General features: G+C 31.3%; 1 protein-coding gene across 1 annotated transcript in view; it reads left to right on the top strand.

Annotated features, from left to right (window-relative positions):
* Window positions 1–13,380, top strand: part of LOC132760551 (sushi, von Willebrand factor type A, EGF and pentraxin domain-containing protein 1-like) — a 30,648-nt gene extending 17,268 nt beyond the window's left edge. The window contains exons 9-17 of the mRNA XM_060752544.1: window positions 194–361; window positions 1,568–1,819; window positions 5,293–5,471; window positions 8,480–8,552; window positions 9,462–9,632; window positions 9,919–10,086; window positions 11,431–11,604; window positions 12,224–12,391; window positions 13,127–13,380. Coding sequence (XP_060608527.1) covers window positions 194–361; window positions 1,568–1,819; window positions 5,293–5,471; window positions 8,480–8,552; window positions 9,462–9,632; window positions 9,919–10,086; window positions 11,431–11,604; window positions 12,224–12,391; window positions 13,127–13,380 — 1,607 coding nt within the window. The remainder of the gene's footprint in view (window positions 1–193; window positions 362–1,567; window positions 1,820–5,292; window positions 5,472–8,479; window positions 8,553–9,461; window positions 9,633–9,918; window positions 10,087–11,430; window positions 11,605–12,223; window positions 12,392–13,126) is intronic.
* The last annotated feature ends 3,192 nt before the right edge of the window (window positions 13,381–16,572 follow it).

The raw sequence follows: 16,572 nt of genomic DNA, 5'->3' as shown, positions 1-16,572 counted from the left end.
TAGTGCGATATTTAATGTTCAAAATTAGTAAGTTTCAAATATACCCAATCTAATTTCTTCCATTTCAAATCAATATCATGAATATGGATAAACATTTTAGTCATTAAATATTTATCTAAAGCTACAATGTATGTTTAGTTTTAAAAGTTATTTACCTTACACTTGTGTTCTATGACATATTTATGTTTTAAAGCATGCGGGAGTCTACCGACTATAACACATGGAGTCGCTACTCTATCTGTACCGGGAGCCAGCCAATACCAGGATACTGCTGAAGTCACGTGTGATGCCTGGTTCCAAACAAGCACTAGTCCAATAACATGTACAGCGTCTGGAAGCTGGACTTCAGCAAGTTGTACAGGTTTGTTTATTTTTTAGCCTTGAAAAAAATGACATACAGAATAGATGATAAATAGTGAAAAGATTTTGTACATTTACTGTCTCATTAAAGAATTGAGCAAAGCAACCGCTTTTAGTTTGTTTTACTTGGTTTTGCGGCACAGCAACACAATTTAGGTCGTATGTCTCGAAAATATTATTTTGGCTTAACGCGGGTATTACAAACTTAATACCAAGGGTAAAAACCAGCACTTCACCAGCAGGAGGTAAGAGATTCATAGAATCCAGTAATTCGAACCCATTGGGTCACTCGCGGACAAACGGTGGCCTCACTTTTAATGACTCAACACTTCCAAAAGGCATCCCCTCAAAGAAACGACCTAATCAATGCATAATGTAAAATAGAACATATAAAAACACTCTTTTAAGACGTGTCTTACATATTCGTTTCCCTCAAATATCAAATTATAACCTATATGTGAAATGCTCATTGTGTAATTTTCTGTAATGTAACTATTCATTTTATGTTATTTGCTATGGTTTCAATACGATATTGACATCAATAGAAATATACCTACAAACATTCGAATATAAATGTTTTCCAGATAGTTAAAAATCCTGTAACACAATTTTTCATGGATTTATTTCATAAATATGATGCTCAAATTAAGATTTGTCAATATTGTAAGTTCAAATAAGCATTATTTATAAAGATATTACTCAATTGAACACTTCATGTAAATAAAGGGCGGCAATAAGAAATTTATTTTCTAAGTCAAATTTTCCAATAAGAGATGAATGCATGTTATTTATTGATTAATTATATTGTGCACAAATATTTGCAGTACACATTTTACATATTCTTTGATGTTTGAAAATTGTTTTATTTGCATAATTATATACATATATAATTTTTTGAAGTGTGGTATACACACAGTAACAATATCAATCACAAAACATACAGGATCTTTAAGCCTTTATATAAGTATTTTGTGAAAACTGGTAAATTCAAGCAGTTTACATTACATTGTAATTTAAATATCTTATTGAAGAAATGTTCACACAAAAAAATCATACAAATAAATGATCTATTTTTTTTTAAATTTAAACATAGATTCAAGATATTTCGGAGTTTGATTTCAAGTTTGATTCAAAGCTTTCATAAGAATCGAAATTAAAGAAATATCTGAGCTTTTCAATGTTACCACATTAGATTTACATTTTACAGATGTTATGTGCTACCCAGGTACACCTTGGGAATATCAAGGACAAGTAAGTGTTACGGTCTCCGGTAGAACATGTCAACGATGGGATACAAATACACCGCATCAAGTATTGGAAACAAATCTTCAATATTATCCAGAGAATACACTGTCAGAGGCCAGCAATTATTGTAGAAATCCGGAAGCAGGATCATACAATCCATGGTGTTACACAACAGATCCATCGAAAGAATGGGAATATTGTGCTGTGGTTCCATGTTAAATCAATTATACGTGTTCTTAAAAAAAGCACACGAAGCCTCAGAAATGATAATGTTTTTCCTTCTTCTGAGGAAAGGGAAAATAAATGGTTTACAATTTTATACTAGATATAGAACTAGTTTGATGATTAAACGCTTAAAAAAAGTATTTCATGTGAAATAAATTATTGTCATAAAAGTATTTTACCGTTCTGTATGATCACTAAATTTCTATAATTGTTAATAGCCAAAAACAGCTTTATTTACCACTGGTACCATTTTGAAAATGCAACAGGACATCACAAACAGAAAGCTTTAGAAAATAAATACAAAATATGTCATGGGGTGTGCTAGATTGGCATTTTAATGTTTTATGCTGGCTTTTCCAAATGATCCAAACAGGTATATATTTCATGTTTCAGTTTGTTTTATCATTTCATTTTAATTCCAGTATGACACTATTCAATTTAATTACAAAATAAAGTATACCTACTATGCGAAATTTGACAATTACATAGCAAGTTAAGGTTATTGATATTTTATACACAAGTATATTGATGATTGTAGTAATGGACGTATTGTAAATTACTAACATGTACAAGTTTTCTATGTTTTATGTTAACAAAGACTACTTATTATATCTTTAAAATTATTTTTATTTTAAACAGAGAGTTTCAGCTTTACCAATTTAGAATAGAAAAAATGTATACGCAAAACATCAGGGACATTAAAACAGGTATATTACTCTGTCCAATTTGATCAACGTTCATTTTGTATGACCTTTTACAATTGTGGTAAACATGTAATATACAGGATCTTTACACAGAAATAAAAGGCTTTTACAATGACAGCAAGAGGACCGCGTAAAATAGTCGCTTTTTGGACCGGCGATTTGTTCTTTCTGTATGTAAATTGTATAAATTTTCTCTAGCCAACCGTTCAATCGCCATTTGTCTGATTCTGTTGCGGATTCGATTTTCCACAACTAACGATAATCTCGTGCGCATCGGTTTAATGTTTTACTGTTGTAAGGGTAGTGTTTACAATCAGCTGCTTAGGGAGCGACCTCCACTTTAAGGAATGTGAATAATTCATGATCCTACATAATTGCATGAGATACTCGCCATGCTTATTAGGTTTCCATAATATACTATAGAAATATAAAAAATGTGTCAATATAGAATAAATTTTCAAAATAAAAGAAGGCTAGCTTGACTATTAATCTGCAAACGGTTTTTATTTAACTTATTTGGAACCGTCTATTTACACTTTTGGGGATCTGAAAAATGAAAATTGGAAGTAAGTAAATCGATTTAAAATGCAGATAAAACTACACCTATCTGCACATTGACCTTGCCCGATGGTAAATGCTCATTACTTTTAGCTCCATCTTGGTACGATTCAAGAAAACATATCCTTACTGATTAGCAGTTAACATGCAACCAAAATAAGTAATGTATGCAAGATAAGATCTAGGTATAGAAATGGTCTAGAATAATCTAAAACACATATTTGAACAAACGGTTGTTGCGTGCGTGCGTGCATTGTGTTTATGTGTTTCACTTCTGTCTTTGAGCAGATTGCTCTTCTAAAAGCGTCAGACAAATACATATATAAGTTGTTCTAAGCCATATCTATGTACAGCATTCTTGCTGACTTTAATTCTTATCCTGTTGGAACAGAAGTTGATTAGTCAGTTGCCACCAGTATAGACAAACCCATGTAGACCAGGATATATTTTGCTGGTAGGTCACTTTTTTAATCCCTTAGACGGACTACTAAAAATCGTAGGCATAGCAAAATGTTTTGTCCCAAAACATTGAGGGATTTGGGTGATCTCCAGAAGGTAATGAAAACAACAATATAAAATAAAACTTACACTGATATAATATTAAAATTTCAGACTCGGTTTGATTAAGTCTGTTATGAGAGATAATGTAAATGGGCAATATCTCTCAAACCAAGGGGACGATCGCGGAAACATTTTTCACTCACTCACTCACTCACTCACTCACTCACTCACCAACTCACCAACTCACTCACTCACTCACCAACTCACTCACTCACTCACTCACTCACTTACTCCCTCAACTCACACACTCAATCATTCACTCAATCACTTATTCACTCACTCATTCACTCACTCACACAATCAATCAATCGTTTACTTCGTAAAAAAGATATTTAAATGAATGATCACAGAACATAACATCTACTTATTAAAATATGTAAGGACAAAAAGTCAAGCTATAATGAAAGCATAAATAATTTAACACCATTAAACTATATCAATGTATTGAAAAATTAATAATAAAACATTGAACGTAGAAAAACAACAATAAATGAACGTTCACAGAAATTAATATCTACAATTTACAGTATTAAAGCGATAGTAAGGCCAACGGAAACGCTAAAGGGTCTTCAATGAGTGAGATCATGTGAAAGTCGACTTTATTTAATTTGAATTAATTGAATAAGATGTTTAAACACAAAACAATTCATTTTATTCTCAAAGAAGAGAAAAACCGTGTTTTTCTCGCTATGCTTGAAGTTTTGTTCAAAGCCTTTGTAAAACTTTTGACTTTTTGAAAGAAATTCGCCTAGACAAAATACTTAAGCATTTTGAGAAAAGTGACAAAGATGGTCTAGTTTTTTGAATAAAATGAAGTGATTTGTGTTGAAACATCTAATCAATTCGAACAAAAATCAGTCGTCTTACACCTCATGATCGCACCAAATTGAGGCTCAGGCCACATACTTAACACCTATGAATAAGTAAATATACATTGTACTTTTTTAGCAAATGATGCAAACTACAATAGAAAAATAGCATCGGCAAATTAGAGTAGATGAGAAGCGCAAGCGATATTATATATTTGAAACCAATAACGGTAAAAATATATAATCGATTTACGTGCAAATCCGAGTAATAAAGCTGGGTCGCAACAGGTAAAGTTTTTTATAGCGCATTTTATCTTCATTAATGGTGAAAGTGATGTCTTAAAGAATGGTGGAAAATTGTAAAAAAAATCAGAAGTATATCATAAAAAAACTAAGAATCATTCAAACGTTCGGTCAAATTTTATAAGGATATTATGCAGCATAGAAACTACATGCAAAGAATTGTCAGACTGTTTTCATTGTTAATTATGACTTGCTGCTCACATTGAGCCCTTCCGGTATAGTTGCTGTTAAAAATATTGATTATAGATTATTCTAATAGTATATTCAAAGGTTGACGGGACTGACATTATAATCTGTTTTTATAGTCTCCGAAACGCAGTTATCCTTAATTTAACTCATTATGTTGTATACCAGGCAAGTGTGATATTGTAAAATGAAACAAGTATTTCATTTCTTGTTAATTTTGTATTTTGTTTCATTTCTGAAACAAGTGCATTCGTTTGTCTTCACTAATGAAAAAGGTGTAAAATTTAATTATGATATAAATTTCCAATTGAAATGTCATGAGATTAAAGATGTGGTTTTAGTTATGAAAGGTGTGTCATTACCTAGATGTGTGGAAGAATGCGGACTACGCCAACACTGTGCGTCTCTCAATTATAGAAGGCACGAGCATGTCTGCGAACTTTTTTCTTCCGCTGAAGAAGGGAATGGATATATGAAAGGTTGTTTATTCATTCCTGCAACAGATATAACAATCAAACAGGTAATATCTTTTACATTTCCTCAACATGTTTTTTTTCTTATTTTTGTGGCAGAAATTTTACAGAATCAATCATTGCCTTTATTGCGTTTTGATACATCATCATACCATTTTCTGATCGGAAGTTATCGTAAATTTAATACAAAGTAATCTTTTGACAAATCAAAAACTAGAGTGAGTTTGATTTTCTCTGCTGCTTATTTCTAGGCAGACAATGAATTTAGACACATTGTAATGTTGCATAATAATCATTTTGTCCCATCTAATTATTTGTAATGTTTTGAATTTATGTTAATATTTCATTTAAAGAGTTGTGTGTTCCAAAAGCTCGAACATTCTTTATAAATTTTAATTAAGATATTCCTTATAAACGATAAAAAATAAACAAATAAACAACAGCTCTTTGACATTGTTCATGATTTAAAAAAAATAAACAACAGCAGCAGCAGCAGCAACAACAACAATAACCACCAAAACAACAACAACAACAACAACCAAAACGTCTTGCAAAAGATTAAGATGGCCTCCAATAAGTGAGATTATGATGTGTAAGTTGACTGATTTTAATTCGATTAAATTGACGTTTTAACATAAATCAATTTATTTTACACAAAGATAAAAAACGCCTTTTTCGCCAAACCATTTCTCGATATGCTCGAAGTTTTGTCTAGGCGAAATGTATCTTCTCGTCTTTTGTAAAACATTCGTCTTTTGAAAAAAAAACTCCTAGTAAAAAAACTTCAAGCATTTAGAGAAAAGTGTCTAAAACTGTCAAAAAAATGTTCTTGTCTTTGTGAGAAAAAGAAACAAACAATAAATTTTTTGTGTTAAAAACATTTAATCAAATCGAACAAAAATCCGTCGTCTTACACATCATGGTCGCACTAAATAGAGGCCATTTAACGTTTCCGTATGTTTCAAATATACTTTTGTTTGATATATTGTTATGACATGCAATTTGTCATAATGTTTCAAATATTTTGTATGCTTTGATTGTGTACTTCTAATGTTATACTTTTGAAATATCTTCCTCTGGATAAATAGAAGGATTCCACGTGATGCAAAGAAAATTCTTTTTTTTGTGTCGGAATCAAAGACATGCATTTAAACAGATTGTCCTTATTACTTGGTCTCTTCCATGATATTTAGCGATCAATTTGTACTATTCTTGTGTCATTGTTTAAATGTTTAAATCTTGTTGTATCAGGTTGTTTAATCAGATGTCTATGTTTTTTGTTTTATTTTCACTGCAATAGAAATCAAAACGGTTTTGCAATTGTCCTGCTCAAATCAAAGTGGTGCAAATAGATATATCACTTTTATGTGTGTAAAGGTATTTGAAATTTCATCGATTTGTGACAATAATGAATTATTTAGATTATTACAATTACGTTAGTTATATGAAATTTGCTGTAAGTAAAAGATTATTTTTACTTTTTGTAAAGACTCGTCGGAGAGGAGTCATGAGTATAAGCAACTGCCATTTTATGACCTTTTTATTTAGACAAAAGTTTTCTTGGTATGAGTTAATTTGTCTTTTGTATGTTTTGTTACTACTTGGTATTTTCCATTTCACCATTTATAGTTGTAATTGTAATATTATCTAATTTTTAATATTTTTGTTATCATGTGTTAGTGGATTACCTTGCCTAATTATCTTACTATTTTCATTAGTTTAGTTTACTCTATACTAATTTATTTTAGTTCGATTGTGTCGGAAGTTATAATTAAAGTTTATTGAAACACTTTCGGACTCGTTCCTGGACCCAACCAGTACCAAGCAATGAGTGTATGTTTCTTGCTCAAAGAAAACAACAGTTTTGAAGTCACGCGTTCAGCAATCATTAGACCACACCGCTTACTAGGTCTCATACCAAAAGTCAACCTGTCTTTATTATCTTCGTGTTTTTTTTGTATATAATCAACTTTAAGCATTCAAAAGGAAAATAAAGAAAACGGTTTGTACCCCCTTCCCCTCCAAAAATAGAAAAGAAAGAAGATAAGGTGATAATAAATATTTAAATGAAAATGACAGTAGCGACGATGAAGGAGGCAGTGAAGAAAAACAACACAATCTGTGTCTGTAATTCACTTTATTTCTTATAACGATTTATTATTATATACCTGTATGTTTTTTTTCTACATTTCATGCATGCAGAACTACATTACACGTTATTGTTGTACATTACATGTAGTTTAGAAATCGACAAGGTGTGTAATGAAAGGGTTGTTAAAGTTGAGTCTTGATCTTATGGACCTTTCCGGTGTTTACAGTTTTATGTAAATTGACTAACTTGTTATCCAATCGCTACACTGAGATAATACATAGTCACTGGTTGACCTGGTTTGCACAAAAGAGCACGTGCTTATGTTTGTGATACTGTTTGTGAGCAGTTGACCTAGCAATGAATGGAAAATGTGTGGCTAAATGTTCCGCTACGAAAAACTGGAAAGGTCCATACCCGTGCACAGTAGCATAATAAACTCCCATCGAGTCAAATACAAGTTCCAGATCACGATTGTCTTATCATAACCCTATACATTATATCGGCAAAAGCTTAAATAACACTGATGCAAGTAGTAAATTAGGTAATTTTGTTTCAAACCTCTGTAATGCTACATCTTTAATAAAATCATAAAATATATTTCTTTTTTCAACACTTTTGTTGTTTTCAGAAAACCTATGTTTGCTTTTATGTTTTGTTTCGTAACAGTTGTAAACTTAATCAATTTTAATATATCTTTCAATCGCATCAGACTTTATCATACTGACCATGGGATATGATTTTGTGTCCGCTTTGGATACAAGCAAAGAAGTCACGTTTATAGCAAATCAACTGCCGTCATACGTGAAAGGAAAATAATAGAAGTCAAGATAAGATTATTAGATTGTTTATACATATTTTGTTTCAGCTCAGTCATTATCTATTTCTTTTTTGTTTTCTTTTTCTTTCAATTAATCATTTTCAAAAGAAAGTAACATATTCTCTCTCTCTCTCTCTTTGCTTTAGGATCCTTGTGCAAACCAAGACTGCTCAAATGAACGAACTTGTGATACTTCCACAGGGACATGCATGCACAAAGGTAAGTTCCAAATATTTAGCTAGGACACACATAACGGATATTATTATAAAGGGTTTTCTAGCAACACTCTTCATAAAGTATATCAGTTGAAGGTATTTACGATATTAAAGATTTTTTTAGATATTTGACAATACCTTCATCTTATTTAAGGATTTATGATATAGAATCTACTGAATGGCTGGACCAGTTCAAGCACTATAAATCTTTATTTATTATATATTATGTGAATTGTTTTCTCTCCTAGGACTATATTTCATTAGAATTGATTGCCACTGAACATTGAGTGGTGTCAAATCTGACTTGGAATATAATTTTCTGTCTGGAATGATTAAAAAAATATTTTATCTTCTTTTAGAACACCTGTTTTTTTCTATATAGTTTTCCTACCATTTTTTGGCATACAAACATGGACAACGTACCCACAATCTTTATAAGCAGTTAAAGCGCTTTATGTCAAGGTTGCAAAGGTTTTTGTTTAACGTTGTGAAAAAAATTCAAACATCTCTGTACATTACGACTGCCATCAATAATTATAAAATTACTCAAGTAATGCCAATAACATTGAAATATCAAATCAATTGAAGTTTCAAAATATCAATTTATGAAGTTCTTTTATTCACTCCCCTACAAAAGATGCTCATTATTAGCTGAAAATTATAAGCAAATCATCTGGTACTAGTTGAGACGATAGTGATAAAGGTTAGTCGTAAATATCTTTTTTTGCTCGAATGGTGAATCAACAGTCTATTTTCAATCATTAGTCCAGATGGTATAGTTTGATGTCCTTACAAATAAATTATACCAATATATTCTTCATATTTAAATTAACGTCTTAAATGACTATCTGAGGACAATTGATTTCTAGTAGTTTCATTACTATTACAACTTGTTTCATGTATATGGCATCAGAATGTGCGGATGATGTGGTTTTGTTGAACGGAGAAATTCTTGGAAATATGAAACAAGTTGGCGGAAAGATAAAATATACCTGTAACAGCGGACTGAATGTACGTGATAACAAGGAATACGCTGAATGTTTGGCGAATGGTCAGTGGAGCCAGACAGCAGAATGTATATCAGGTAAAAGCATCTAAAATTCAGGGTAAAGAATAAAACATCAATTCCCAAATAAAGCAGCTCAATTAAAGCAGCTCCGAAAGTCTAAAATAATAAGATTTGAAAATCTTACATAGATCAACAGGGGCACTTTAAACGGACACGTATAACATAGCAATATATTCAAAATTTAATAAAAACGGTTTTTGATTCTTAATCCATTTCTATGTTAATAAAAGAGCATTGAACCCTATAGAGTAGTTGATTGATAATATGTTATGTTATTTATTTATCTTTGTTATTAACAAAGCTTGCGGCGAAGTACCAACCATAGGCAATGGGAATATTATCCTAGACACAGCGGACATAAACAAGGCGTTAATAACCTGTGATCCGGGGTTCCAGGCGAATCCGTCTAGTACGATCTTTTGTGTACAGGGATCCAGCACCTGGGGAGACCCGTCCTGTGAACCTATTGGTACTGTAACTACCTTCTGTTTTCTCTGATCGTCACTTATATAAAAAGCGTCATTTCGATAGAAAATAAATCAAACATCCCCTTCTATTAAAAATGTACCAGTGCTACATAGAATCCATGATAAAGACAATTCCTTTATGCGAAAACATGTTTTTATATGATCAATAAGTTTGCTAAACTTGGAAAAGAAACTTTTTAATATCACATTGTATCCCCCCTCCTAGTGATTATTGATAAAACAACAAGCAAACTGTACGCGCGTTGCAAATCATGTTCTATTCCTATTTCCGTGTTTTTCTGTACGAAATATTCTGTGGTCATGGTATTATTTTAACAATAGGTTTATCTCTTAGATTTGGTTTGCTAAATTGCTAATCATGGTCATGCAACTAAATAGTTAGGTGAAGAAGCAGGCGCTTATTTTGGTTGAGTCTATTATGTTTTGTTTAGGGGGTTGAGTTGTCATACACAAATTTACAATTTATATGCATTTATTTTTTTCCAATGATTGTTATTATCTAAAATGCTTCTGGGATTGTTGTTTTATCAATTCATTTGTAAATAAGATTGTTATTTGTCTATTTACGGAATAATTTTAATGAACACGAAATTAGTTCACACCTACATTTGTACATGTGTATTGGTAACGTGATTGTTTAAGCCAATGAAAACACGTCAATATTATTATACTCAGGAAGAGAAAAAGTGTGCAAAGAGTAAATCGATAATCTTTATGTAGCCAGCAAATTTTGAATTGCAAGCAGGATAAACTGTCCGAGGATTCGTATCGTAAAATGGCTGCCATTTACAGTATCAAGTGATTATCCCGAGCACCACCGCGACTTTGCGCGGGAATTTTAATTATAGCTAACCTCGGCGCTTATACCTTTTTCATATTTTATTGTAATAAATATTTACAAACTGTGTCTTTCGGTTTTTTTTATCAATATATAACCAATAATGATGTTAATATGAATAAATAATCATATCTCTATTCTTTGACTATGATTTACAATGAAATTCTACCTTAAGTGTATTAAAAAGGTTTTTAATTTCCTGTAATTTTATATGCTTCAAAGCAGTCAATCGACCGTGAATTTTTTTTTCATATTTTGATTTCCTTGAAATCATTTTTCTCATCTGAAGGCATGCAACTTTAATATGGTGATACATTAATTACATTCCATGAAAATGTTTAAAGATATATAATATCTCATGACATGTTTGTTCATTTTACATTACACCTTTAATTCAGCAAACATAAAGTCTTAACAAAAAGTAGTATGCAATCGTACCTATATTACATACGAATATATGTTATACATTGTATTTTTCTTGTTTCAGTTTGTGGCAATCCTGATCCAATAAGCAATGGTTACATTGCACTCACTGTACCTGGCAGCTATAAGTATCTAGATACAGCAGACGTGACTTGCTCATCAGGGTACCAGCCAAATGTAAATCTTATAACTTGCAAATTTGACGGGGACTGGGAAACAGCAAGTTGTGACCGTATATGTAAGCAAGCGCTGTTTTCGTATTTGTAGATTTTTATATTACCAAATAACGTCCTTCTTCTGTTCTGAAATGATGGTTAAAGAATTGATAAAACCTAGCGCTGTGTACATCAATATTCGTTTATTTAGTCATATTGTCAACACCTATAAAAATTTAGTTTTTAGTTTGAGGTTATGAATGTAAAATAAAAAAATGTTTCTGATGATGTAATTGAAGTTTGATTCACGGAACCAAGAGAATTTACCTGAAAACTCATCTCTTTTGCAAACTTTTATTTAGGTACAAGTCGAGTGTTTGGATGAACATATGTTCATGGATGTTTACGTTCGATTTTAAACAAATCATTGATTAAGAATAACATGTATACATGCCGAATAATTTAAAATGTTTGGTGAAATGGATTTCTTATATTTCGACAATAAGTTTCAAATAGAAAGATATGATACGTTATTTAATGTTCAAAAGCTGTTAGTAATCTAATTTCTTCAATTTCCAATCAACATCCTATATATGGATACATGTTATGCATGTTCTTTAAATATCAATCTAACGCTTACCACTGTTTAATTTGATAAGTTAAGTTAAATATATATATATATAAACTCGTATGTTTCAAAAGCGTGCGGAAGCCTGCCGACAATAACACATGGAGTCGCTACTCTATCTGTACCGGGAGCCAGCCGGTACCAGGATAATGCTGTAGTCACGTGTGATGCCTGGTTCCAAACAAGCACTAGTCTAATTAAATGCACAGCGTCTGGAAGCTGGACTTCAACAAGTTGTACTGGTTTGTTTATTTTTTAACCTTTAAAATGACATACATAAGGAATGATGACGAATAGCGATGTAAAGTTACTGTCTCATTTATGATTTGAGCAAAGCAACTGTTTTTAGTTTGTTTTACTTGGTTTTGCGGCCCAGCAACACAATTTTGGTCGTATGTCTCGAAAATATGAACTTGGCTTACCTTGGGTATTACAAACTTAATACTAAGTGTCAAAACCACCTCACCAGCAAGAGGTAGAAGATTCATAGAATCCAGTATTTCGAACCTATTGGGTCACGCACGGATAAACGTAAAGTTAACTAGAACATATAAACACTCTTTTAAGACGTGCCTTCGTTACCATTATATATATCAAATTATAACCTATAGTTGAAATATTCATTGTGTAATTTTCTGTAATGTTACTATTCATTTTATGTTATTTGCTATGGTTTCAATACGATAGTGACATCAATAGAAATATATGTACAAACCTTCGAATATTATTGTTTTCCAGGTAGTTAAGCTTTTATATCAGTATTTTGTGAAAACTAGTAAATTCAAGCAGTTTACATCAATTTAAAATCTGATTGAAGAAATGTTCACATAAAAATCATAAAAATAATTTTATATATATACATAAATTAAAGATTATTTGGAGAGCAGGTCAAATTTGATTCAAAGCTTTCATAAAAATCAAAATTAAAGAAATATCTGAGATTTTCAATATTAACACATCTAATTTACATTTTACAGATGTTATGTGCTACCCAGGTACACCTTCGAAATATCAAGGACAAGTAAGTGTTACAGTCTCCGGTAAAACGTGTCAGCGATGGGATCAAAATACACCGCATAACGTAGATGTAACATATCTTCAATATTTTCCAGGGAACACACTGTCTGACGCCAGTAATTATTGTAGAAATCCCACAGCAGGATCAGACAATCCATGGTGTTACACAACAGATCCATCGGAACCATGGGAATATTGCGCTGTGGTTCCTTGATAAAAAGCACATGAAACAACAGAAATGATTACGCTTTTCTTTCTTCTGAGGCAAAAGAAATAAAATGGTTTTCAATTTTTTAGTACTAGATTAAGAAAGAACCAGTTTGATGATTAAACGCTTAAAAGAAGAATTCGATGTCAAATCTCCTATCAATATGCCAGTGACTTTACCTTGGCATGTTTTGTTTAAAAAGGTTACATATATAAAAAATGGATTATTTGACATAAAAAGAGTTCCAGATTTATCAATTTGAAATAGATAAATTGTATAAGCAAAACACAAGGAACATTTAAACAGGTATACACCTCCGTCCAATTTGATCAACGTTCTTTTTGTATCATCTTTAACAATTGTGGTATACGTGTATTTTGTTTTTATAACATTGCGATATTACTGTGCATATATCTTGCTATTAATATTTTTTGTTATTTTATTACAGTAGTGTAATGATAACCTGTAATAATAACAATTTGGGGAAAAAAAATTGAAAAAATTTCCGGGTGTTTAAAAAAATTTTTTTGGTTTTTATCTTTTTACATCCTAAAAAAAGGGAAAATCCTTAAAAAATAATTTAATAGTTTTAAAAAAAATGTAATCTGGACCCTGAGTTGTGAACCAAAATTCAAATTTTGAATATAAAAGGCAGATCCATTGTTTAAATTTAAAGGCAAACAAAAAAAAAGGAGATTTAAAAAACAACTTTATTAATTTGTTTCTTTTTTTCATGTTTTTCGGAGAAAATCCCTTGGGGAATTTTACGAACCCCCTTGCCCCACCGGCCAAATTTTTTCCCTCAGTAAGGATGGGGAAACAAAAGCTGCAAAGGGAGCGAAAAATTGCGCCCATAAAAAATTTTTTCAAATCTGCATTCTTTTGTTAAATTTGCTTCGGATTATTTATGGCTATACTATTTAAGATCATGTTTCTCAATTATTGATGGTTTTACATCCTAAGTATAATGCTCAAATGAAGATTTATCAATACATGTATTGTAAGTTCCAAAAAGAATTATTTGAAAAGATATTACCAAATTAACATTTCGTGACAGCAAAGGGAGGTAATTATTTTCTAGAAATTCTAAGTATTTTTTTAATAAGAAATGAATGCTTATATTTTAATGATTACATATAATGGGCACAATGTTTGCAGTACATATTTTACATATTCTTCGGTGTTTGAAAATTGTTTGAGAAGCATAATTTAATACAAATATAAAATTTCACTGATGTGTGGTAACAACCTTAATAATTACAGCATACAGAATCTTTATATTGGAGCTATAACTATATTGATTTGACTTCATTTATCTGAAGGGATCTCCCCTTTACGCAATGGGAATATTAAATTTATGACCCTTCATTTTTAATTCCCAGATTTCGTCTGCAAAAAGGTTAACAAAATATGTTTAGTAATTAAAAAATTTTAAAATTTAATGAAATTTTAAAATAAATTGTAAATCAAAGATTTTTAGTTTCCCTTTAATATTAATTTTTAAATTTAACTTATTTTAAACCCTTTATATTTCATTTTTGGATCTGAAGATGCTTTTGAAGTAGGTAACAATTTTAAATTGAGGGCTGGGGACTATATCCATCCGCAATAAACTTTGCTCGATTGAAAAATGCCTTATTAGTTTTTTTCCACTGGGTACGATAAAAGAAAATATATCCTTAAAACTGATAAAATAAAAAACATACAACCATAATAAGAAATATGTTTAGGGTAAGATTAGGTATAGGAAAGGTCTAATGAAAACTCTATAACACATATTTGAAAAAACGGTTGTTCGTGCTAGCATATTGTTTGAGTTGTTGCATTTCTGTTTTTTTGCAGATTTGCTCTTCTAAAAGCGTCATATTCAAAAATACATATACAAAATGATTTTTTAAGCCAAGTTTCTACAGCATTCCTTGCTGGTTCACCGAACAGAAGGGGTGATTAGTACCAGTATAGAAGAGACCCATGCAGGACCAGGCTATATTGTTGCTGGTCAGGTTTTGGTTTTTTAATACTGAAATTCTTCCTTAGACGGCTACTTAAATAATCAAGAGTCAAGGCAATCCCAAAACATTGAGGAAAAAAGGGTGATCTCCCGAAGGTAGTGAAAACAACAATATAAAATTAAAATGATCACGATATTTAAACATTAATCGATTAAGTCTGTTTTGAGAGATTATGTAAAAGGCCAACATCTCTCCTCAGCCAAATAGCACCTGCATAAACGTATTTAATATTCAAACCAAGATGCTGTTATCACTGAATACCCGAGGGGACAATCCGGGAAACATTTTTACAACTGCCACACGACAATGAACATCTCTAGTTTAGGAGTAAGAAAATCTTGGAAAAATGATCCATCGGAAGCAACGAAAACAACAATATAAATGCATATGATAATTTCTGGTTTGTTAGAGTCTGTACCTGGGAAACTATGTATAAGATGGCTTGATAGAATCCTCACATGGAAGATTCATATCTCTTGCAGAACCCAAACACACAGTAATGAATGACAAGAGGGCCATGATGACTCTGAGTCGCTCACCAGAAACAATTGCTTTTCAGTGTTGGAATATCAATATAATCTAATATTAAATTTAAGCATAGAATATGCTTTAGCTTAAACGGGGCTAATCAAATTAATAAGAGCAAAACTTGATAAAAAGACTACCTAAGAATGCTACAGAGTTTGGGATCATCTATCAATTATTTCAGTAGGAAATGATTGTTCGAAGGTTTCTTTTCTATTTTTAGCTTTAGTGGCCCTTTAAAAGGGGGCTAATAAATTAATTGAGGCAAACTTGATTAAAAGAAATACCCAAGAATGCTGCAGACAATGTTTTGGTTTTATCATCCATTCATTGCGTTTTCTGAAGTAGAAGAATGTTTAAAGGTTTTTCTACTTTTTTTTAGCTTTAGCGGGCCCTTAAAGGGGCCAATCAAATTAATGTGAGCAAACTGGAAAAAGGGATTACCCAAAAGAATGCTACTACAAAGTCTGGTGATTCACTTCATCAATTAGTTCTGTAGCAATAGACATTTAAAATGTATATTTATTTTTAAATTTTACCCGGCCCTTTAAAAAGGATTAATCAAAAAAAATAAAACCCAAACTTGAAAAAAGGATTTAACTAAAAATTTTACAGCCCTTTTTGGGATGCCCCCTTTCCAAAAGGTTCTTTTTAAAAAAAA

The sequence above is a fragment of the Ruditapes philippinarum genome, unplaced genomic scaffold (genome assembly GCF_026571515.1).
Source record: "Ruditapes philippinarum isolate M1 unplaced genomic scaffold, ASM2657151v2 ctg1057_1_1_1_1, whole genome shotgun sequence".
Lineage (NCBI taxonomy): Eukaryota > Metazoa > Mollusca > Bivalvia > Venerida > Veneridae > Ruditapes > Ruditapes philippinarum.
This window is presented reverse-complemented; position numbering and strand designations above follow the sequence as displayed.